This window comes from Ostrea edulis, chromosome 7 (genome assembly GCF_947568905.1).
Source record: "Ostrea edulis chromosome 7, xbOstEdul1.1, whole genome shotgun sequence".
Taxonomy (NCBI): Eukaryota; Metazoa; Mollusca; class Bivalvia; order Ostreida; family Ostreidae; genus Ostrea; species Ostrea edulis.
Window position 1 is genome coordinate 64,379,615 of NC_079170.1, and position 26,611 is coordinate 64,406,225.

General features: G+C 33.5%; 2 protein-coding genes across 2 annotated transcripts; one reads left to right on the forward strand and one right to left on the reverse strand.

The window, feature by feature from the left end:
• Nucleotides 1-4,937: 4,937 nt before the first annotated feature.
• On the forward strand, nt 4,938-15,895 carry LOC125655869 (uncharacterized). The gene is made up of 5 exons (XM_048886402.2): nt 4,938-5,051; nt 9,541-9,720; nt 14,375-14,455; nt 15,351-15,491; nt 15,659-15,895. The coding sequence occupies exons 1-4, from the start codon at nt 5,032-5,034 to the stop codon at nt 15,376-15,378; spliced, it is 309 nt and encodes a 102-aa protein (XP_048742359.2). The 5' UTR covers nt 4,938-5,031; the 3' UTR covers nt 15,379-15,491; nt 15,659-15,895.
• Nucleotides 15,896-23,889: 7,994 nt separating this feature from the next.
• Nucleotides 23,890-26,232, reverse strand: LOC125656382 (putative nuclease HARBI1). Its single transcript, XM_056145778.1, has 5 exons — nt 26,196-26,232; nt 25,104-25,216; nt 24,860-24,953; nt 24,247-24,370; nt 23,890-24,151 (listed from the first exon to the last, which is right to left on the reverse strand). Exons 1-5 carry the CDS (start codon nt 26,230-26,232, stop codon nt 23,890-23,892), a joined length of 630 nt encoding a protein of 209 aa, XP_056001753.1.
• Nucleotides 26,233-26,611: the final 379 nt, after the last annotated feature.

Consider the following 26,611-nt stretch of genomic DNA (forward strand, 5'->3'; position numbering starts at 1 on the left):
CATAAATCCAAATAAATCATTGAGTTTGCAAAATCTGATGACATCATAGGAGGAGGAATTGCTTTAAATACATCAACATTATGGTTCAGCCATATCGATTTTAGCCTCCCAATGGAATGCACGAAATCACAAAAGTGGGGGCCTTTTTGAACAAGTTATTACATTCATCACAACATATGCACATCCTAATTCTTTTGTTTTAAATATAATTTGCAATAGATTTATCAATTCATTCATCCATTACTAAACGTAACAGTAAATGCACTAGTAAATTAAGTAATGGAACGTTTATTTTATTTCATCGGCAAAATAACAGACCTTGCATCAAGTTTACGACAGATGGAATGACTTAAGCTTCTCCGACGTCATCTTCCCATATTTATGAAGCAATATTCTATTGCATGATAAATGAAGATAACGAACAGTGATCAATCTCATAACTCATATAATCATATGCGCCACCCATCTGTGCTGTTCATGTCTTTCAACTTATTCGATACACAAGAGCATGTTCTGCGAATGATCAGTTTTCGAAACTGAAAAAGGGTACTTGCAAATATATTGATTTTACAGGGATTTTAATGTCGTCATTTTCCCAAATCATACAGTAGTCATAACAGTGATATATATAAATACAACATGTCTTTAGACCCAATGCTGTCTGAAGTGTTTCATAACTTCATTGTTATTTCAGATTTAAAACATTTCGGTTGAGCATCACTGAAGAGACATTATTTGTTGAAATGCGCATCTGGTGCATCAAAATTGGTACCGTTTAAGTTTTACATTATGACCCCTGGGTCGAGGCCTTTACTGGTGGACTGTTAGTCCCCGAGGGTATCTACAGCCCAGTAGCTAAGTACTTCATTACTAGCTAGCAAATACGGATGTATAGTTAATTGCTGTTATAGAATTTAGAAATTCATTTCAAAATTAAGGATTATCTCCCTCACGCATAACTCTTATCCTTAGACGGATTTGATTCCACTTTTTTGGCATACTGTTTTTCCCTATAATACATGTAGCTCTAAAACTGCGTTGTTATTTCGGATTTCAAACATTTCGGTTGAGCATCGCTGAAGAGACATTATTTGTCGAAATGCGCATCTGGTGCATCAAAATTGGTACCGTATAAGTTTTACATTAATACGCAATTTCCAAGATGCCCAATTGTTATTTTCCTTTGTTGAATGCAAAATATGTTTTCTTATCATATAGCTAATAAATAGTCTAATATAAAATCTGCGTAAAATCTAGAGAATGTTGGCATTCAATATCCTGAGAATTTATTGAACGCTAACTTTGCATTGCGTAAATTGTGTGCGCCCGAAACATTCCGAGTATGAGCGTTCAATATTGACGTTACCGTAACGACGTAAACAAGTCAAAATGGCAGACGACGGTCCTCCGAATCTGATAGAGCCGGTATTTGATATATACTTAAGCGAAATGTTTTAGTGTACATAAATTATGATGTCCCCATTTACAAAATCAGTTTGCTTCATGCATTAATGACGGGTTAAATATTGAACAGTTAAGAAATGCATGCTGGTATTACATACTGCCAATATTGATGAATTATCGTCTATTTTGGAGTAGTTTGAGTGAAAAGGGATATAATTTAACAACTAAATACTTTAGCAATATAATAAAAGGGTTATTGAACTTATGTAGGTGAATATTGGCACTCGTTTGCTGTCAAAATGTATCGCAAACTCGTGCATTTTTACAGCCAACTCGTGCCAATATTCACCAATATAAGTTCAATAACCCTATGGTATTAACGTGATGGTTACTAATGTTTACCACTGCGTTCATATATTGTCTAAATGATGATTACAAGACGTTATGCTACCATCCAAATTCCAGTGATACTCAATTTTAGTAATTTATGACTATTTGATAATAGCATAGCTCAAATAAAAATCGATATTCGCCATCTTTCTTTGATTAAAATATTGCTCGTGTAAAAGAGGAAATGGAAAATTATTTCTTATTTAATATAATGGCCTAATTCAAACAAGTTTCCTTATTTACAGACCCAGTCTATACTAAAGAGCTGATATCTCGGAAATTGCGTATTGTTAGACCGTTCTTTACATACTAATTTTTACTACGGTTTGTTCCATTTACCTGATCAAGATATAGGGGTTCGACGGGTTAAAGCGTTCAACAGTGGACACATACTTCTCCTAGGAATCTAATCCCGCTTCTGGTGTGAGCTGTCGTCCTTGTGTGTCCTTTTCTTACTTTTTAATTCTTAATAGCATTTATGAGATTGATCACTTTTCATTTGCTTCAAGTTATCTTACTTAAATATTTAGAACGTAAGCCTATATTTATATCAAATGTGATGTTATTTTTATTTCTATATACAAACGATTATGCCCCTGCATTTGGTTAGATAAGGTGTCTAAAGAAAATCATATCAATAATCCATGTTAGATAAATTGGTATACTTTATCTATTGAAATAGATTAATTCAGAACAGGTAGATCCCTCCAGTTTAATATTGTTTATATGCATGGAAAGGCAAATGTAAGCATATTGTATTTGTTTACAACAAATATGTTTAAGCCAAAATTGAGATGTAGAGTGTTCAACAGTATAATAATAATGATAATACTAATGTCATTTATTTAAACAGGACAATTAGTTAAACAACCAGTTCACATTGTGGTCCTGAAAACATATACACAGGCAGAAGTATTATACAGATACAACATAAATAGTATATGAAGGTATGTTGTATGCATACTTGTACGCTAATTACATATTCAAAACTGAAAATAAAACTGAAAATAAATAAATAAATAAATGCAAAAATACGACTAAAAATAATCAAAAACAAATCTATACGGTTTTGATTTCCCGAATTAAAACAATCTCTAAGATAACTGGATTTAAAAGTTTCCAATGTTGGGTAATATTTTAAAAATTCTGCCATATCATTCCATAGCTGTGAACCGTAAATTTTAAAATATATTCTATAATATTGTGTCTTTGCTCTCTGCATATATAATGAATTACTTTGACTTAACCTGGTAGATCTACTGCTCATTTTACGAACATACTAAAAACCATCTACATAATCGGGGGTTAGACCATGTAAAACTTTGAAAACAAGAATGATAATTATAAATACAAAATAGTCTGACAGAGGCATTCATCTAAGTTGCTGTATCATTTTTGTTGTAGGTGTATAATCATTTCTTTTTAAAATCACTCTAGCAGTTCGCTTTTGAAGTTTGCATAATTTGTAAAGACCGTCTTTGTTTTCCATATTGCCCCAAACAGTACAATAATTAAAATGAGGAAAAACAATTGTATTAAAAATGTTCAATAATAATTCAGTTGACAAGAACTAACGTAAACTAGATAACACACCTATTTTAACTTGCAGGTTTTCTGGATAAAATTTCAACACTTTCAGACCACTTGAGACATCTGTCAGTATAAGCACCAAGTAGTTTAGCACATGATACATTTTCTATGGCGATATTGCCCATTTTTATCGAAAGTTTTCTAAAATTGCTTAATCTTTTTTCCGTACCAATTATTATGCACTGTGTTTTCTTGAAATTGATTGTAAGTTTATTTTTATCCATACATTCCAAAGTATTTTTAAGATCCATATGTAATTTGTTTTCTATAACATATGAAAATATGAAAAAGTATGATAAACGGGATGCTACAACTTGCTCAATGACAAATTTCCGCAATTCCATTATCATCGTATCTATACAATACTGTGCATATAGGGTGTTTATACATGTATATGACTTGCCCCATCTTTACTCTTAACATAAGTATTAACTGTTTTGAGGGAGAAACCTCAGACCTATGTACAATCCGTGTGTGGTTTCTCCTTCAAAGTGGTATATATCAAAGGCAGATTTTTAACCAAAAATTCAAATAACTTTAAGTAAATCTAAAATCAGAAAACTTTTCTCAACCAATCAGCATCAAGCGTATATATTTTAACGCTTTACAAGATCATTTCTGACGATAGATTAAATACCCCGACATTTCTACATCATAGACAGATGCTTTTGGAAACAAATGTCACACTGAACTATCAATATCTTGTGATCATACATCCACATATTACTTTGTCAAACACACTCTGATTCCACAAACTGAAATTAGCACAGCGTGTCTTTGGGTCAAATGTTATCTGACGTGTTTCCTACCAATGGGATACATTTTTTTTCACAATGCTGCGCGAGGTATTTCGATCTGAATACAGATGGCGCACAGCACATCGCTATCCTTAATGGATGGTACGATAAAAGGAATATATAGATAATTTACTATTTCTAATTATAATTAATTGCCAGTTAATAATAATGGATCTTTTAAAACAGATGCAATGACTAAAAATAGTATAACTAAACAAACGTATTTAGTCACTGATTATATGTGCGTTTATTGTCTCTATTGCGTGATGTTTTTGCAATCAATGTATGGCCTTGAGGTAGGAGAGTATGTAAATATTAACTTTTCCTCGACTTCTTCATATCGAAATGAGAATGTCTATAGCATACCAACATTTTTTTTCTTTATTTTTATCAATCTTTTCGACAACCAAAACGCAAGATACAATAAGATTTGTCTGAAATTACACGTGCAAATGAACGCATGTATATTTCACACTGAACAAAACTACTTTCTACTTTTTTAAACAATTTCAAGCATGAAATTTACTACCATATAACCTAAATTAATATATCATCTCCATTCAATCTCGTTTTGTTTTACACAAAGCTGATGAGGATGTACAATCAGTCAGATCTTTTCTAATATTTTTTCATCGATTATCCAAACTAGCTATGTTATGTTGTATCTAACATCTCAATGCCCTAATGATGTAAAGATTATTAGGATACGGGATGTCACTTGCTCTGCTGGTTACAGATGAATTCTTCAGATAACAAATATAAAGGTGACAGTAAGTTGCACACATCATCCACAGCAGGGAAACCAAGACTCTGGAGAGAAAGAGGGTCTACCATCCACAGCAGGGAAACCATGACTCAAACAGAAAGAGGGTAAGTCATCCACACCGAAGACACCAAGTCCCGCGGAGAGGACTTGTACAGACTTCAGGTTTGACTGTTTTCAAATATGTTGTAATTGCCATTATTTCAAAAGTGGTGAACCATTTTTCTGACCCTATATACAACTTAACTATCACGTAAGTTGTTAATGATATTTTCCCCACTATGTTATATATTTACTTCATCACAATCTTTATCTGTAACCTCAGAAATATGAACAGTGTTATTTCAATTGTATTGTTACAAAATCATGCTACAACCTCTTTCATTATGAACATTGTATTTGTGAATATTTTTTTACTATTTAACAACAATATCAATTGAAGACCTCCCTATCTATTAAAATGGCTTCATGCACTATTTAATGCAGTGACGTGCATGGAAATGAAATCGACATTCTACAAAGGGATCATGATGCTACTTGATATGCGAAGGCAATACTTTAAAACAAAAGAATATGAGATTGTCGAGTTGATATGCGTATACATGTATCTATCCACTGTTTAGTCAAAACTAACCTCTGGTGAATATCAAAATCCCTGTGTTCATATCATTTTTCAAAAACTCCTTACATGTTGTCCTGTTCTGATCGTAGGTTTAATAGTTAAGTAACGTTTTCTGATTTGATTTCTTTTATTTATTTCAAATTACATCATTCTATCAAAGCGCAAACATTGTTTTAGAATCAGAGATTCATATTTCCGTCAATTTTATCCGTACTCATAGAATAAATACAACCTCAATAATTTCATAAAGTTAACAGTCATTGATGTTTGACTGCAGATAACATGTTGTCTTTATAAGCACTGCACTGTGATATAAAACTCAACTTAAATATTCGACAATTGTTTGATGTGTTATTGTAATTATTGAATAATTTATCTTGGCTTTAACTTTTACATAGTCCGTTCGAAATCTTACTAGTCGGGATATGACGAAAATTTCTCTAACCCTTGTTTAATACATGTGTCTGTGGATTGAAATGTGGTCGAAATATACATGTGGCATGAAATTTGGAAGTGCATTTGATTTTTCATCTTTTATTTCGTATTTGCATAGTAGTCGTTGCAGTCATGTGTATTTTCCGATGAAGTTACATTTTTTGACTTCTTTTAACGAAAACTCCAGTGATGTGGTGACGTTGTATTTACGATTTTGTATATTGTACTGGTTAGATACAAATATATTGAAAATGTGTCGATTGTGCTACTGTTAGGGTGAGCACAAACAGTTAAAGAGTGGATTTACAAGTACCACCCGATAGTGCCTTTATATGAGTAATGATAAAATTCGCGAAATCCATCAATAGAAACATGGTATTTTTCTGATATTTTATACAAGAGTGGGAGGGGGTGTAAACTCTGCAGTTTAGCGTCAGGTCCTCCACACCTATATTATTATGTAAGTGTAACATTCATATAATAAACATTTCAAAATATGTTTCATACCGATTGTTAGGCCGTTCTTGGCACACTGATTTTGACTGCGGATAACTCCGTTTACATAATCAGGATATAGGGATCACGGCGGGTGTGACAAGGGATACTTACTCCCCCTGGACACCTGATACCATATTGGTTGTGTCCAGGGGTCCGTGTTTGACCAACTATCTATTTTGTATTGCTTTTGGGAGTTGTGAGATTGGTCACTGTTCGTTATCTTCGCCTTTTATTTTTGAAGTATACGTTAGGTATTTCGCAAATTCTTTAGTTGCTAACCAGAAAGATCTCATTTGCAAATACAACCTGTCATTAGGTCGAATGCACTGTAACATGTATCATACCAACTGTAAAGCTAATCTAGCGGGAAAAGACACAGGGCTATACAGATTTGGTATGGAAAATAAAGGCAATAAAGGCAATGATACATCTGAAATAACATAACTACACAGTAAATACACAAATAGAAAAATGCATAAAGAAAACGCAATTTTATAGTATCAAATGCACATTTTCAGAAACAATTTAATTTCAAAAACTTATCAGCTAAATTCACCTCATCATGCAGAAGCAACGGACAATAATTTGGAATTGTAGACTGATATGGACCCTTGCTGCCATAGGATTACATGTACACTAAATTTACCTAAGGTGATCTAAGTCGTCTCTACATATTGGCTGGTCAATGGTATAATTATGAACACATGTACTGATATCAGATTTAGTCTGAAAATAACAAACTAGCAAAGATGGCCAATCGTCATTAATAAGTGTTCAGCGTAGATATAAATAGAAAAAATATTAAGGTATAAATATCACCCACAGCACTTTACATACTTTTTTTGACTTCAGATTCCTCTGTGTACCTGATTAAGATAGAGCAAGGTGTTTTCAGGGGTCCCTGTTTGCCCTAATCTCAATTTTGTATTCTTTATAGGGTTTCAGAAATTAATCAATGTTCATTTTCTTCACTTTTCATGCGTGGAAATGTATGATGATGATGATCGAATCAGTATAACGCCTTATTTGAAACAAAATACTCTGGGGCGCTTTGCAGGGGTAAGAAGAGGAATAAAACAGTAAAAGACAATTAAATGAAATTAAATGGCATAAGGTTTTATATATGTACAAAAAAAAATGCCAAATTAAGATCAATAACTAAGTTGTTTTACTTTTTTATGTCACGCACTATGCAAAGTAATAAAAACATTAAGAAGATTTTGAAATACTGACTAAAACGGTCATTGAAAAAAAAATGATACCGTGTAGGAAGCTTCTATTCATGGAAAGCAATTCTTTAAAAAAGGTTTAACTAAATGCACGATCTCCAACAAGACCTTTTAGGCGATTTTAGCACAGTGAGTCTCAGTGGTGTTTCAGATCTAAGTGGTCGCGATGGTGAATACACTTCCATGAGCTTTTGTATATATTTTGGAACACATCCCGTCAGAGCGCAGAAGGTAAACACCAAAATTTTGTACTGTGGAAGCCAATGCAGCTGCGTCAAGACTGAACAAATATCATCCCGTATCGTCGTCCTCGACACAAGCCTAACTTCAGTGTTCTGTACCATCTGTAAGCGGACCGAGATTTTTTTTCTATTCAAAATATAAGAGTTCGCATGATCAAGTTTTGATCCAACGAGTGCATTTCCAAGAGCCTTACACGCTTCAATAATTCTGAAATGGTTATTCGACCGATATTGCTAATAAGATAGTGGCATGTTTTCACAATACATGATATACGATTATCAAATAGGAGATAGGTATTGAACTACAATTTTTTTTATACATGATGCAGCAGATCTGTTGCTTTCTTTCTCCAACTTTACAGTGGTTTATTGGAATTGTATATCTAGACCTCTGTCTAATTCCGTTTTCTTTGTGGATTTTCAAATAAACTGCATACGCGTATCGTTGAAGTGGGGGACTGTCCCGCACACCTGGGTCAGATCTATATTTATACGTCGTTGTGATCAAAGGAATATGGATACCTGTGTATGTAAGAAAATACACAAACCAAGGGTAAGCACTACATATCGCAAGGAACTAATCTATCACATCTATTAGATCGTTAATGTGAATTGATCACATGCCTGACTCTTAACACCATCACAATTCCTTTACTTGTGGCTTTTATGTGGGGCTTAAACTCTCTAATAGCACATGTAAAACATTTTTGTTATCGAAGTATGCCAATAACGTTTAGAAAAATAGAAAATATCACTTTGAGTGACACGAGTTTGTAAAAACAGAAATATAATAACAAACCACGAACTTAAAAACATTTTAAAATACTTGCGTTTTCGTAATTAGAAAAAAATCCTGTTTCTTCGGTACGCATGCTCCACATTAGAGTGCAACATTTAGTGTTTTCTGTTGTAGGTAAGAAAGTCTTAAAATACATGATTAAGAAAATACTCGGAAAGGTTTTATTTTTCAAACACGTAATCACACTTTTCGAAAGACAGAGTGCACAAAATCTAATACATTTTGCATCTGTTAATTGAACAAACGATTCAACAGGTCGAAATCCGCATCTGGTACATCAAAATTGGTACCGTATAAGTTTTACATTATGACCCCTGGGTCGAGGCCTCTGCTGGTGGACTGTTAGTCCCCGAGGGTCTCTACAGCCCAGTAGCTAAGTACTTCGTTACTAGCTTGAAAATACGGGATGTATATTTAATTGCTGTTATAAAATTTAGAATTTCATATCAAAATTAAGGATTATCTCCCTCATGCATAGCTCTTATCCTTGGACGAATTTGGCACGCTGTTTTTGGCTGTATTTAGCTCTAAAACTTCATAATTATTTCGGATTTCAAGCATTTCGGTTGAGCATCACTGAAGAGACATTATTTGTCGAAATGCGTATCTGCTACATCAAAATCGGTACCGTATAAGTTTTACATCAAACATTGAAATGCACACTATAATTTTCTCTTTAACATTTTAAATAATTTGTTATCATTTTCACAACAACCAAGAAAATAATATCTTACCATGTATTGATACCAACGTAATTTGTACCCAATGTAGGATACCAATCATGCAGTTGTGTGTGGCCATTATTGTCATGACATTGACTATGACAAAAACGATTGACGCTGGGAAGGCATCACCATATGGATACTACGATTCTAAGTATACCTGCTTCCGAAGCATTCCAAAAAATTTCCGATTGACAGTTACCTCAAAGTGCCAGACGCCGAAAGTCAGGTAAGTATTAAATTATATCATAATTTCTATCAATCATATATATATATATATATATATATATATATATATATATATATATATACAGATAGATAGATTGAATACAAAGTTGTTTATCTTAGAAACGTCTATTGTAACTAAGATAAATCTCGAAGATAAAGAACTTTGTATTCAATATTTGTGAAAGACTATCATGACGTCATGACGTCACAATAGACATCTCTAAGATAAAAAAGTTTGTAATCAATAATTGTAGTCATCCGAGGATGGGTTTTAAAATACAGAAACCGCTAGTGATTTGAATATATTTTGGAACTGCATATTTTTCTGCTTTTATAGCTAATTATTATTATTATTATTATTATTATATATATATATATATATATATATATATATATATATATATAAAGCACAAACAAACAATTATAACACCCAACCTTACGTTTACCCCTAGGATCTAAACGATACATGTGATAATCAATTAATTAATATATAAAGCACTAAATAATCACAGCTAGGTACTAAAATTTTTCGCCCCAGACCGAAGTCGAACCAGCGACTTACGGCACCTACCACCTAGCAAGATTATCAAGATTATCAAACCAGTGAGTAAGTCCACTTGGCCACAGCGACTTCCCTATATATATATATATATATATATATATATATATATATATTGGGATAAATCTCCGATATAATCTTCTAGAGTGCTCGACGTGGCCTCACGGAGCTACATAAATTGACGATCAGATGGAGTTCAATCACATAACATTTATTTCTCTACAGGCTGTTTCGTAAGGGGATGGTTTCCCCTCACTCGTCGGGAGAAAAATCTTTTTATTTTCATTTTTTGTCATTTCAATTTATTTGATTTTTCTCCCGACGAGTGAGGGGAAACCATCCCCTTTCGAAACAGCTTGTAGAGAAATAAATGTTATGTGATTGAACTCCATCTGATCGTCAATATATATATATATATATATATATATATATATATATATATATATATATATATAAAGCACTAGAATGACCAACGACATGAACAATTGGAATTGTCAAATTTTCGGGACAACCTGTCCCTTCGCCAGGACGTGAAAGAATTACATTATGGAGAAAACACAAATATAATTAACAATAAGCACTAAAGCTACACTACAAAACTAACTAAACACTTTTTCAGCGGATTACATGTTGCAGGCTTTGTTATTAACTCAAACAAGAATAACAATCAGGGTGTCTGGTCACCGTGGTATCAGTCGGTAAAGTGTGAAATTAATTAATGGAAGAACTAACTTGGCCGATCAAAAGGTGAAACAGTTAATTCGTACATCGTGGTATTCTCCCCTAGATCAAATTATTGAAAATTTAAATTTTAGATAATAGTAAATGAAATTGACGTAATGTATAAGCTATTGGTTACTTGTAAAAAACTAAAAATGGAACTTGTTGATGATGATTGCCAACGACGTTGGCAGTGCTGGTACTGCTGCTATGCATCCAGTTGGTGAAGCAAGGCGATGTATCGTTGGTAATATGAGGCGGTACGCCGATATCTTAAGAGAAATAAAGTTATGAGAAATAAACCGTTGTCGTTTATCAGAGGGAGAATAACATTGTTATATCAGGAATAGGTTTAGCCAATGTTCATTCTGGCAAAGTCAATAATTTTGTTCATGCCGTTAGGACGGAATGACTTTAGTCTGTGCATCCAGAATTTTTCTTTTTTCTTTCTATTTATGGAGCTCCAGGTTTGGTTGTGATCAATAACCACGACAATCATGTCTTCCCATTTGTGGCCATCTAGGTTATTGATCACAACCAAACCTGGAACTCCACAGATAGAAAGAAAAAAGAAAAATTCTGGATGCACAGACTAAAGTCATTCCGTCCTAACGGCATGAACAAAATTATTGACTTTGTCAGAATGAACATTGGCTAAACCTATTCTCAGTTCAGTTAAGGCTTGCCAGGAACAATTACAGTGCTGTATATAAATGTAGCTCAGTGCACTTCGCACCATATGACGTCACAGTAAAAACATACGTCACGACGCACAAGTTCTTACAGTTGTATCGCGGGGAAAGTGTCATAATAGTATGTCATTATTTACTACCGTTACCAAGTGATAAGCAGTATTCATGAAAAGTTTTCTTGTCAAATGCTTATCATATATTATTTCTTTTTCATATCAAATCACTCTGCATTCATCATATCTAGTTTACACGAAGGTGATGTTCATTTTATATTGTTACCTTGAAATCGCCCCTACATATTCTCCTGATCGGATTAGCACTGCGTTTAATTTACATAATTATTGCGACCAGCTGCAGTAAATGTAAAAATGCAACGATGTACAGTGTATGGTGGTGCTTGATATTTATATATTTTTATTCTTATTACATTGATATATCAGAAAAGTGTTGAGAGCAACTTCTGACACAAACAGAAACCCCTTTCCGCATCTGATAATATCTTGCATACTCATGAAAATTAAGAAATATGCTGCATTAGAGGCATTTTAAACTTCCTTCCTTCTATCGGAGAACTTGCTCCCAAAACTTTTCAGGTAATATAAAGTAGGCTCTGTTTTTCAATATTAAAAGGGTCAGCCTGCATGTAACCGATATCGTTGCACTTTTGCAATTATCACAATAATTTTTGTTGGTTCTAAATATATAATGTCACGTGATAGTCTCGTGATGTTCAACACATGGCTCGATGAAAATGTATGGAAGGCTACTGGGTATCGGTTTAAACGTCCTTTCGTTCTCGGATATTTTCCATTAAATATTTTCTATTTAAAACACTAAAGGCCATTTTATGCACCTATTTTACTTTATTTTTGTATGGGACGCCTTAATTCAATTGAGTTCCTGATATAACAATGTTATTCTCCCTCTGATAAGCGACAACGGTTTATTTCTCATAACTTTATTTCTCTTAAGATATCGGCGTACCGCCTCATATTACCAACGATACATCGCCTTGCTTCACCAACTGGATGCATAGCAGCAGTACCAGCACTGCCAACGTCGTTGACACTCATCATCAACAAGTTCCATTTTTAGTTTTTTACAAGTAACCAATAGCTTATACATTACGCCAATTTATTTACTATTATCTAAAATTTAAATTTTCAATAGTTTGATCTAGGGGAGAATACCACGATGTACGAATTAACTGTTTCACCTTTTGATCGGCCAAGTTAGTTCTTCCATTAATTAAATTCACACTTTACCGACTGATACCACGGTGACCAGACACCCTGATTGTTATTCTTGTTTGAGTTAATAACAAAGCCTGCAACATGTAATCCGCTGGAAAAGTGTTTAGTTAGTTTTGTAGTGTAGCTTTAGTGCTTATTGTTAATTATATTTGTGTTTTCTCCATAATGTAATCCGTTCACGTCCTGACGAAGGGACAGGTTGTCCCGAAAATTTGACAATTGCAATTGTTCATGTCATTGGTCATTCTAGTGCTTTATATAATTATTTTCCCTGACCATTGTATCTATTTAATATAGATCCGACAGTTTTGAATACTGAATGTTGTTGGTTCTTCAGTGCTTTATATATATATATATATATATATATATATATATATATATATATATATAAAGCACAAACTGGTTTGACAGTCTTGCTAGGCGGTGGGTGCTGCAGGTCGTTGGTTCGACCCCGGGCTGGGGCGAAAATTTTCAGTACCTAGTTGTGATTATTCAGTGCTTTATATATATATATATATATATATATATATATATATATATATATAAGCATTTCACACGAAACGCAGAAAATAAAAAAAACAACAATTGGATACCCACTTCCGTCTCGGCCCGGGGTCAAACTCAAACTACGACATGCAAATTATCCTACCAACATACGACCTGAACACTAGACCACTTGACTATTTAGCGAAATAGAAGAAAATGTTGCTTTAAGGTATCCGATCCATAAAAGCATTTATTTTCACCAAAAGTCAATATATGTAGCACTTTGTCAGAGTTATCTCCCATTGTAGAAATGTAGAAAAAAAATATTTTCATAATTTGTAAGACCAATGTAATAAAAAAAAAAAATTTCACCATGAGCTTTCTTTGGAGGTTATATTCAAATTGACTTTATATTTCAGAAATGTGTTTTTCTCATGGGGATTAATGTTAATCTATATAACAGATATTTCTTACATATGTGTGTTTTCAATTTTGAAAATTATTTGGGTGAATCACTGTGTATGTTAATTATCTCTCATTTGATACCAAATTTTGCATTACCTACCAATCAATTATTGGGAAAAAAAAATAGGGTTTTATGGATCGGACACCTTAATGACGTTTGGGAATTTCGCTACGCTGTTACACGCTACATGGGATTGAGAATGAAAATCGGATACATTTAGCTGGTGTAAATTTAAAAATAGCATACAAGATACATCCTGCATTTCAAATATTTTGATATAAGACACATGATTTGCAGTGGAAACTCAGATAAACATAACGGCAATGACTGAAGAAACATTTGATATAAAACACAGAAAAGATCACTATAACTATTTTTCAAGGAGTGAGTAAGATCACTGCTACCATCGTTTTCATCAATTGTTGGTATTCTTTTGCATCCTGTATCGTTTTCAATTATATGTTTGTCATTAATTCCAGACGCGAAATTGAATATGCTTTGAAAAAATATCCAGCAGTCAAAGATTCCCTGAAGAGCAGTTACATCACATGCAGCAAACCGTAAGTACATATGTAATCATTTTATATTGATTTTATGCTTCTGATACATCAAATATCTTTTGAAATCTTCTTGAAATCGAAATATGATGAAAATCTTAGTTTAATCTTAATTCATGATATCAGATGGATTTTTATTGGTTTAGCTAACTTAGTTACTTTGAGGTATTTTTTAAAAATATCTCCATATTGATTCTGTATCTATAAACAATAGATCTACCTTTAAAATATGTCGATGGACACATATTTCTATTTGTTTAAACATTTTAAAATACAACACATATCATAAGGTAATCACACAGAAGCTTGAATAATTAAAAAAATAATGCTGAATCACGTTCCTAGAATCCTGAATAAATCTATCAAAAAATATTACCTATCCAACCCGGATCCCCATTTGAAATGATAAATTTTCCGTTACCTTGAATCTTGTTTTTTGATATCTTCATTTCAGGTTTCTTACCATAACATTAGACTTTATAACCTATTCGGTGTTTAATGTTTTACATGCGAAATTTTAGCTACTAGGGTTTTTCATGAAATGAATTTCATTTTGAACTGCGACACGTCACGTGGGCATATTTCATAAAACGCATTTGTGCTTCAAGAAAAGTATGCCCGTATGGATCACCATCTTGTATCTTTTTAATAGCTATCTGTATTTATGCATTCCTTTAAATGTCCTGCATAACGTTTCTTCAATGGTGTTTTTAACAAATCAAACTATACTTTCCTTTTTGATATATATGTACTGGTTCAGCGACCAGAATTATAAGGAAAGATTGTTCGTACATTATATATATATATATATATAGAGAGAGAGAGAGAGAGAGAGAGAGAGAGAGAGAGAGAGAGAGAAGTGAAAAATAAAATCTTTCCAAATGAAATATATATGCAGGTATGTCAATAACATTGGCCTTGAATGAACATGTCCGACGGAGCTTTATAAAGTCACCCAGGTGAATATTGGAGGAGAACAGTGCGCCGTGGTCAAGCCTCATTACCAGTGTGTTACATTTGCAGTTTGCCAACAAAAAGGGTATATCTCTCTCTTTTACTCTTTCATATATATTTTTCCAATCTTGCACTTCATGGACATATGCGTGTTAACCATATCTGAAAAACGATTTTCTCTACCCGTTACATAGTTCATTATAAAACATTACACGTCATACAGTTTTTAATACATGCTTTGTATTTTACTAGATATTGTGCCGGAGCCCTAAAACATCCATATTCCAGTACGTGCTTATATGACGGCTTCCGCGAATTCCGTGTCTGGGTCTACTGTAAAAGTTGTGGCTTCAAGTTGATCAAGCTGAAATTGCCCCAATGCTGCTCGTGCAGAAAATTCAAACTTTGTGAAAAAATGAAAGTATGAAGATCCTTGTCAGTTGCGGAATGATTGCTATCAATTTCTCAATAAATTATCAGTAACCCACACACTGGAGTTTTATAAAATTAGCAATGACAACAGGATTACGTTTAGTCATACATATATTGAATCACCCACACACATAAACATATACACACAAACATCCGATGAAGTTTTGCTAATAAAGAAAAATTTCTATCCATATTCTGATTTACCAGAGAGAGAGAGAGAGAGAGAGAGAGAGAGAGAGAGAGAGAAAGAGATGACACTAACATGACCAATGATTCCTTTTTTGCAAACAAAGGAATAATGAAATAGTATATGTCTGAAATAAATAAATAAATATTGAATTTAGATTTATACAAGACCAGATTGAATCAGAAAATCATATTGTAACCGAACAGCAAGGATGAAGACGTGATTCGACTTTATGGTTTGTTGTTGTTGTAGAAATGTATAAGCCTATAAGTTAAAAAACAATAAACACATGTATTATGCAAAAACTACAACTCAATAATTTAAATAAACTATAGACAATATGGTACCAATAGTGCGGCATACATTTATGATAGAAGAACATATTCTGTACAAATTTGACCTTTGAACTTACAAAATTCTGAAAATACACTTCAACAACTTTAACTGCAAAAATGAAACAAAGTATGAACGTTAGAACTAACAATAAGTGCCATACACATAACATATTGTGGTAAAGTAAGATCAAAGTAAATATAATGCTTACGTACCACAAGATGCACCTGATAAAAGCTAGATAGATCTTTAAATAAAAACTAATAAAACTAATAAAAGCTCTGTTTTACAGAGTTGGAACGTGATATATAGTTAAATGTGAATCCTGACTATTAGGTGACAGATGAATCAACGCAGTCCAATATTATTGCGAACAAGAAAATCAACTCAACCCAATACTCAGTAGAAGTCCTACTCAATCCGATTGGAGAATATTTACGAAACTTTATGAAAATATAATCAATCAAAAAATGAATAAATACATAAGACATCAATAAGAATAGATTTGTACTACCACAATATGATTCGATAGACAATATACGTCCAAATTGTTTACTTCTCAAAGCTAATACAATTCATGAGACAAATAAAGAAATATTTTCAATTCATGTATCATATATTTTACAAAAGTCTTATATTTGCACGTAACGACTGATAAACATGAAGTATGGGGGAAATAGTGAGACACTACCAACAAAAATGAAATATTAAATCGACCAAAGCACTATGTGTACATGTAAGGTACCCCATATGAGCGTTGAAGGGAACCTGCTTTGGCTATCAATGGTCAAATATGCAAACTTTATTCTGTTCTATCCGTCTACGCATTGACATTCGATTGTTTGAGAAATGCTGTTGGAAGAGATGTCATTTAAAAATAATTACAAAGGAATCCCATTACATTTATCAGATGCTAACATGGATGAGAAAATAAAGTTAGACGTATGGTACCGACATAGTATACTGTGACGTGTTCTGACAATTTTCAACATGCTGGTAACAGTTGCTACTAGTTGTTAAGTGCATGGTTACAAAGAGCGTCACACACACACACACACACACATACACACACACACACACACACCAAGCATGGACTTCTCAAGGTTTTTAATTACGATAAAGTGAGTCATTTTCTTCTATTACAAACACTTGTCGGTTCCATGCTATTATTATATACAATGAAAGCAAATGTCAAGTTAAATCAGATTTATTTTGTTATTGGCATACATTATTCGTCATGAAACATTATGCATTCCATCATTATACATTATTCAGTATGCATACAATATATGCATTATATCATTACACATTGTGGCATGATATCATTTTAGCACTAAAAATTAAGACATTGTGCATTATCATTATTGGCATTATCAATGAGAAAGATCATCAAAATTACTAGGGACAGATACTCATTATGATAATGCTATAAAATCTATAAAAGCAAAAAGCGCCGCGAATCATCGCCTACACATTGTATGTTTATTAAATGACACATTTAAAAAACGGGCGTACGGCCGTGACGATGGAAAGTTCTTTCAACTGGAGTTTTCCCCCTTCATGAAACAACAGCATATGACAGGCCCAAGACGGAGAACAAAGTCAATCTGGCAGCATTTGTAGGATATTGGAGCAATTCGAAAACTGCAAAATACAGAGAAAGCTATGGCTGAAAGAGTTTAACTAATGGTTTGAAATTGAATACAAATACATAGTCACTTTTGTATACATATATTATGAAACTGAACAATTGATAGGAAATCTATGGAGTGAGTGGGTGGGATTTTCTAATAAACAGTCATTCACGCCAAGGTGATTTGTGAAGTATATTTACAACCGTTGTACTACAAGTGACGAAATGACAGTCAAAATAAGACGACACAATGCCCAAACCTAAAGTAATTTTCTCTGAGTTTTAACGGGTTCAAGTGTGATTAAGTTTTTCATTGCTCTAATAATCTGATATATTTCAATATGAGGTTTTTCAAAATAGTTTCAGTAACAGGTTAACGAGGGTCTACAGATTTGCGAGAACGTGTTATACCCTCTAATAGTTTCCTAACCAGGAATCATTGTGTATAGTCGTTGGTGCCATCAGTTTGCACTTACAGCTTATACCAGCTAAATAAGATGACATTGTGCTGTTCGCTAAATTGCGTAGTGATAAGTGAGCGATGAATGTACACGAGAGAGAGAGGGAGGAGGTTCCATAATTTCCTCTAAACGGTAGTCCTTCCTTAAACTCGAAAATCTCTTTAAACTATTGGAATACAGTAGTGTTGTGTTTGGAGTAATAAATTGAAGTGCTAAGTGCTCTATTTCAGGTTTAATATCATCTTCGTGAAATCATCTGGGATCGGTATAGGATTTTGGTCCGCTGTTGGTGTAAGAGACCGTGATGTTATTGGCTATTATCGTGCGTTCTGGGTCACTGAGTGTGTTCGAATTGTTTTTCTTACTTGTGCTATCAGCTGGTTCCGACTCCCAGTCATTACGTATGAGTAGAGTGTACTGTGGGTTTTGTCGTATATATCAATTTTAAAATGTATTAAAAAATTTGATAATCCATAGCATCGAAATTGCACGTGATTTAGTGATTGAACATAGTGTATGCAACCTGCTGCTGTGTACCTAGATATGTCCAACCCGCAGAGGTTTGGATTTTAAGGTAGCACCAAACAGTATCCGAAAATCTATCATTTCGGAAGCACCTCGCGTAAACCAAACATGTACGCAGCGCTTGAGTCAAGCATGTACAGGTAGCAACAAATAATACAAACGACACTCAAGGAACGTCAAAGAGGATAAATGATTGGACGTTTGCAAGATCGAAACGAGAGTCCAACCGATGGTTTCCTTAAAAAAAAAAGCCGGGGTTTTGGAAAACATCTGCCAATACCATAATTATACACCATTGTCGCCCGATATCGAAACTGGTCGTGATGGTGAATGTTTAACTGAACATGAATATATTGACATCGAAAGTGGAGATTGAGATCAGACACTGGTTGCATTCTGTTTTAAAAATCTGCAGATGTCCACTTTTTCACTAGGTTTTATCATAAAAAGTCCGCATGTTGAGTTATCATGTAATATGCAAAATAGTAAATGAACTCTCTGAAATATTGAAGTTTATAAAATGTACAAATAAATTGATCTAATGCGTGCCATCAATGAAACTTCTTAAACATCTAAACCCAAACCTATCTAGCCTATGTTTCACATTTTACATTTAAAACATCAGTTTATGATCTTTCACACGGGGTATAAAAAGGCTCTAAAAATGCACGGCGTCGTGTGTTACTCTTGCAGTTCTATTTCAGTGTGTGACAGGAAAATCGGATCGACATACTAAATGGAATTTTGTTGTTTTGTTTTTGTTTTTCAGTTAAACAGAATTGTCAGTGAATAAAATTAACATATACCTTCAATATATTAATATATTCTCAGTGTTTCACAAAAATATTTCATGTACATGTATCCCATGGCATATATTTCAAATTCTCCACATTTTGTCGATATTTACATATTTACATGGGACAGTTTCCTTCACATGTGTCACCATCACTCGCTATATAGTTAAGACGCCAACACTCTGATTTCACATTGATCACACATGAATTACTCGACAGTAAAACATTTCGTATTTCTTAGTAGCTGCATACATAATCAATAAACTTACATTTAAAATAAGATCGAATTAAATATATACATGTATAGAGGGCTACTTATTGATATACTTAATATAGGGAGGGGGGGGGGTAATTCACTTCACAAATTGGTTTTAAAAGTAGAGATTATTAGGTTATGAATAAATTGACGAATACCACGTTCAATTGGGTTTGATTAGTAAAATAAGGCATGACACTCAAAACATTAGTATAGAATTTTTCAGTCTACGTGCTGATCCCTCCTCACTGATCGGTGAAGGGGTAGTAAAATACCTTTTAAGGTATTCCATGTATAATGAAAGGATAATGAACAATTTTGAAGGATTTAGATCAACATAAAAGTTTATTATTAAATAATGATGAAAGTGAAGCAGATGAAATTCACATGACTGGTAAATGATTAGAAGCTGACCTTTTTGCACTTAAAACTTTTTGGAAGAGTTGTCTGCCCTTTGTAAAAATAAGAAAAATCTAATTTTCTAAAAATGTGTATGGTCAATGATTAATTTTATTTCATATTTTCATAAAAAGAAAGTATATGTAACTTTCTACCAGGAGATAATTATGAAAATATAACTTGTTTTTAAAATATTGTAATAAAACATGCTTTTCCCATATACTTCAATGTTAAATTTTAGGTGCAATAAATCAGACAGTAAACAAAATTTTGAAAATTCCTATGGTGGATTATTTTCATTTGATGGACCCTTCAAAATGATACCATGATTACAAATATTCCACCATCCATTTATTAGATATGAAATATGGTCATTATACATTGAATACCTTAAAATAAAATCTCTTGAGATGATTTTTTTCAAAATTCATATTGTTTAATGTATATGTCGTGAAATTTTACTCATTAGTTTTTCTTTAAAATTGAACCATAGATTCTATTTTTATACAGTATTGAGTAAGGCAAATGGCTTGAAAATTTGACCCTCTAGCACATCCTCAAGTGTGGTTACATAATTACAAAATCAATTTGTGACTTTAATTATTATTTTATTTATTTTTTATGTTTTATTTACCTCTTGATAATTACGTTCTCTCATAAAATCTACATTTTCTTCACAATTTTTGTAAACGTGAACTTTAATGCTGCGGTGGTTTAGAGGTTAGGGCGTTCGCTCCGCATGCGGAAAGCCGGGGTTCGAATCCCGGCCGCGACAAACCTAAGTCTTAACGTTAAAATGGGTAGTGGCAGTTCAATCGCCAAAACGTTCGGCATCAGGGGTGAATATCACGGGTCCTCTGAGATGACCTTAAAATTGGATGTCCCATGTCACAGTGTGTGTGGCACGCTAAAAATGCATCACTGCTCAATGACCGTAAGCGCCGAGCATAGACCTAAATTTGAAGCCGTTCACCGGTCTTGGTGACATCTCCATATGAGTGAAAAATTATCGAGGGGACGTTAAACAAGATACAAAATCCATCAATACAATCGTCGGTGAAGATGTTACATGTAGTAGTTACCCCATATGATATTGTTGGTTATGTGCAGATACCCGATGGGTGTGGCCATAATGACACGAGGGAGCGTAGCTCCCGAGTGTCATTATGACCACGCCCATCGGGTATCTGCACATAATCAACAATATTATATGGGGTAAGTGACTTGTACCATAGTTTACTATTATTCGTTATATTTTATTTTAGCTTTCGGAAGCGCGGTCGCCTGTTTACAATATGATGTCAATTGTTATGTATTTAAATTACACTGTGTACACCATATAGGCTATTTCTATCATAATGACTTTCTATCACCGAAAAATGTATGTTCTTTAATTGTTTTTAAAAAGCTGTTTTTAAAGTGCATATACATGTTTGGACTGTTGGTTTTGATATGTTTATTTAACATTTACGCATTCTCCGACTTTTAGTACCGGCATTGGCTTTAAGAATTGAAATTTAAAAATTCAAATAAAATTCTTAAAACCCATATTCATGCATTTTTCTGTTTAAAAATTTAGCAATATATTCAACTGATGATGGTGGTTACTCTTTTGAAAATCCTTCATTCTAATACATATTTTGACTAAATTGTCTGGAAAAAACTTTTACATGTAAATACAATAGATTAAAAAATGGTGAAACATAAGAGAGAAAAAACTAAGAATTGTAAGATGCGAAACCATAAAGAAACACAAGTCTGATTCACTCTGTCCGCTAAACAAGTTTATCTCTCAAACGCATTCTTATCACGTGACTGGGTCTTTTATAAAACTCTTTATAAATGCTACCCGTATTTCTACGTACACGTGTTTCTCGACTTGAGGAGAATGTGGAAATAGAAAGTCTTTGGGACGAGACCATTGGCGATATTATCTTGTATCAAGGTTTAAGTGAGATTCAGTGCGAATATCTATAATGAATTTGGAGAACTTAGTCCGAGTCAGTTATCCGTGTTTAATATGTGCAATTTTGATCTGGAGGAACGTCATACAATGGACAGTGGTGTTGTTGTTGTTTTTTTCTTTTGAGAATGTTGGCGGGGTTTGAAGAAAAGTGTGGGTTATGTACAGATAAGCCACACTTTTAACAAAAGAAAGCACGCCAAACTATGGTACAAAGTAATGAAATGTAAAAGTTTGTCCATTTATTTCCACCCTCCTGTGATATCATAATATTTTGATTTGATTAGATTTATGCATGGCGGGAACTTAAATTTTGTTGGAGTCTTTTTCAATAGTTATTCTAAAAAATCTTGTTAGCCTTAAAATATTTCAAAAGTCTAAGTAGTATTTGAATAATCAATTATATGTTTCAAAATATTGAATCCAAGGGCAATAACTCTGTTCCCATTAAATTATTTGTCAAGTCCATTTTGCGATAGATTTCTTTTATTTTTCACCAACATTTTGTACATTTTTTTACACTTGGAACTCTGTACAATACTTCATTACCATTTGTAGATGTGCATATTGCCATAACGGGGGCCCAATTGTTATCCTTGAAATTATAGTTGATCGAAGAGAGGTGGAGGATGTAAAATACAGTGTGAACACTTCTCCGATATGGCTTAATTTGAAATAGGTTTATGTAGGATACTATTTAAGAATCTTTTGCTTACAGTAAGTGATCAATATTTCAGCTGCAGTGGTAACTATAATGGTCCAGAGTTCAACTGATGCGGGGTGTGGCCCATGGGCCTCTTGTCATATTCTTCTCATGTACAACATTGTAATTTATTTTCCCAGCCTGTATAGAGCAAAGAATGTTACAACTTTTTTCCTAGCCATATCATTTAGGTCTTAAAATTTATGGTCCTTATGACATGTAGGTGAGTTTGGGTATCAATATTTTTGACAAGGCTTTCGTTTTAATTGCATTTCCTTTCTAAAATTCATAACCAAAATTTCGGATGGTCATTTTTTCTGTTACAGAAGTGCACCCACTGTTCATGTTTACTGTTTGTTTGTATTGCATTCCCAAGTGTGCATTAGCATTTGTGATGGATGGATGAAGGATATACATGCATTATGTTGAATCTGATAAAGATTGTTAGTTTGTAAACCATAAACTCAATTAAATATTATCATCAAAGTTAAAGCTCGGTTGCTGTTGTTTATTTTTAAACTGTAATAGACACAACTCATAAATATCATAATGTAATAAATGTGTAAGCACATAAAGCCTTATATTTAAAAAAAGAGTTTGTATGGCCATCTTTCTTGTCCTTAATTCCTGTATTACATGTCAAGGTGTGTTATATGTAATTGTTTTGAACATAATTATAAATATTACTTTACAGCAATCGTAATGCATTTAATTTTTTCGCTTGTGTTTGTATTAAGTGAAGTTCATAATCATATGGTTTGTTATTTGTGTTGTACAGAATTGAAGTACCATAAGATTTAAACATGAAAGTAGGTGTCTCTAATGTGATCCCGCACAGTTCTACCAATTGCATCCTCAGGGATAACAACATCATGTGCTCTGCTGGAGTCAGTAGTAAACGGGGGCACTTCTGTCAAAATGTCCCCCTTCATTAGACCAATGTTTTGCAGTATGACACATGCTGTTACCACCCTGCATGCTGGCTCAGGATTTATTCTTAATCCGCAGTGAAGAGCATTGGATCCTTTTTTAATTCCATACGTTTGCTCTATGGTTACTCTGAGATAAAAACAAATATATGTATTACCATAAGCAAACCATATTCTTTTAAAGAACTTTGACTTTCATAAAATGATTATAGAACAGACAATTGCCTAGTTCTGCAATGAGCTGTATTGAACTTATGTGTGGCCTCTGTCTCTGCTGATAAGTATGGGGTCATCAGATAAGGTTTTAGGCCATACCCTGAATCGCCAAGTACTATCCCCTGAATCTGACCTGTAGATGATAATTCACCTCATCACAGTTGTTATTACATGTAGTTTGCTCACGTGAGCTTTTTCTCTATCACCAGTTGTTTGTTTGTCTGTCAGGTAAACTTCATTGTTTATCGCCATAGTTCAGTTATATCTTAATATTCTAACTGGAAAGACAACTATATTCTTAATTTCTTTTTACAATATATGTTCATTTATCCCCCCCCCCCCAATCATTCTCCATGTTATTCATATTGATGTTGATTCGGAGTCATCTCTGTGTTATGTGCATTCATTTTCAGTTATGTTGATATCATTTGGGGCTAGGTTTGGGTAAAAAATATTCATGAGCATAAAGTTTGATCAAATCTTTTTAAAACAATTTTACATTTGAGCAGTGACAGGCCAAGGTGAATCAGGTGAACGATGTGGCTCATGGGCCTCGTTATCATTATATTTACATATAAAATAAAAACTTACTATGCTGTGTGCATGTGAGTTTATCACGTACCTTCCTCCAAATATGTGCATAAGGCTGATTCACGGAATATTCTTGAATCATGCACACTGCCTGGCCACTTTGCCACCAAGTCAATTATTTGATACTGTGGGTTTCATGTCATCTGTAATTTTATTATAAGAAGTATGTGATACTTGTAACTTCATACTATAATGGTTGCATTGCCTCCATAAGCGCAAGTAAATTTTCTTAAGTCATATATGTATATTATAATAATGATATGATTCAACATTACTTGTATGTTGAGGGCATAATATCCTTTCTGACATATATAATCAGCTTCATTTTCTTTGGAAGCCTGAATCTTAATAATAGTCTCATCAGTACAACCCACAACACCTGGAAATCCTAAGCCGAAAAAAAAAGGAATAAAGAAAATGTGAACTCGCTGTGATGGATATGCGATTTTTTTTCCAACTTTTAAAACAATATTGTCTTTTGTTGATATACCTATAACAGACCACATGTACCGTGACAGATTAAGGTTGAATTTTAGTGATTTTATCCTTGGGGATTTGTGTTTCACAGAATGACAATTAATTAAATGTTCAACCTCAGAATTTCCCCATTAATCATGACAACACAACTATCATTTATCGTGTGCAGTTGTTTTTGATATATAATGTATTTTAGTAATCCTTTTTAAAAATATTTTTATAATATATACTTTTATAGAGAAGTTAAATGTAATGTGGCTGTCATTGACACAATATTTGAATACACACATGTATACATGCTACTGAAATCGGGCTCGAAGATACGCTTTAATGTAAGGGTCACGGTCACTAGGTACAAGTAGCCTGTAGCAGACAACATGAAATTCCCTTACCGGCTATCTTGTGAAATGCTGTCTTGATGTGTATAAGTTTCTCACGGCTTGGGAATTTAATAAAAGTTTTCACCAACTGGCACAGTAAGTCCGTGACCACTCTTATAGCTCTGCCTGCTGCGCTTTTAGAAACATTGAGAATGTCACCCACCGTAATATAAAATGACCCCGCGGCAAAAACCCGCAGCGCAACCAAGACTTGATGGCCTCTGCTAAGTATTCATTATTTCATAAAAGCAGCAATATAACCTTTGTCTGCCTTTTGTTGACAATACTATCACGGTTTATTTTAACCTACATGAAGTAAATGATCTTATTTGTCCTCGAGATGAGATAAGTCGTGTCGGAAATTTAAATAATGTAATTGTTCGTGACGTTGGTCAGTTTTGTGTTTTATGCGTATTTTGTACTTGTATACCGACACGATACATATATATTATATATTCTTTGAAATTGACATTACTTTCATTATACATTGAAAACATGTTTGTTGCAAACCAGTTCGATCCGGTTTTCTACTACCACCTGTCTGCATTATCATTACCAAATATTGAGCGTCATCAAGGTCAGAGGGTGCATTGACTATTCCATTAAACGTAATGAATTGGTCAACCATATGATATTTAGGAGCTTAATTCTAGTTTATGATTTTTTACAAATTCATAAAAATATAAAGATAAACAATAAAACGTCTTTCTTTGTTGTTTCTCTGGGTGATGAAGGTAGTAATTAGTATCCCCTCGCGCAACTAGTTGCGGAGGGGATATAGCATCGCTACTGTGCGTGTATCCGTGTGTGTGTTTGTGTGTGTGTGCGTGTCCATTACAGCTTTTGGGCAAGATTTAAAGAGAACCTTTGCACTAACGATTCTCAGCCTTCGCATACACATGTGGCATTGTAAAAAGACGAACCCT

Excerpts from the sequence above, each read along its gene's own strand:
- LOC125656382 (XM_056145778.1), bottom strand. The coding sequence starts at position 26,232 with ATGCAGACAGGTGGTAGTAGAAAACCGGATCGAACTG. Across the intron at positions 24,954-25,103 it reads ATTATGCCCTCAACATACAA|TATCAAATAATTGACTTGGT; the intron begins GTAATGTTGAAT and ends TGAAACCCACAG. Across the intron at positions 24,371-24,859 it reads ATGCACATATTTGGAGGAAG|GTCAGATTCAGGGGATAGTA; the intron begins GTACGTGATAAA and ends TATCATCTACAG.
- LOC125655869 (XM_048886402.2), top strand. The coding sequence starts at position 5,032 with ATGACTCAAACAGAAAGAGG. Across the intron at positions 9,721-14,374 it reads TGCCAGACGCCGAAAGTCAG|ACGCGAAATTGAATATGCTT; the intron begins GTAAGTATTAAA and ends CATTAATTCCAG. Across the intron at positions 14,456-15,350 it reads TACATCACATGCAGCAAACC|GTATGTCAATAACATTGGCC; the intron begins GTAAGTACATAT and ends ATATATATGCAG.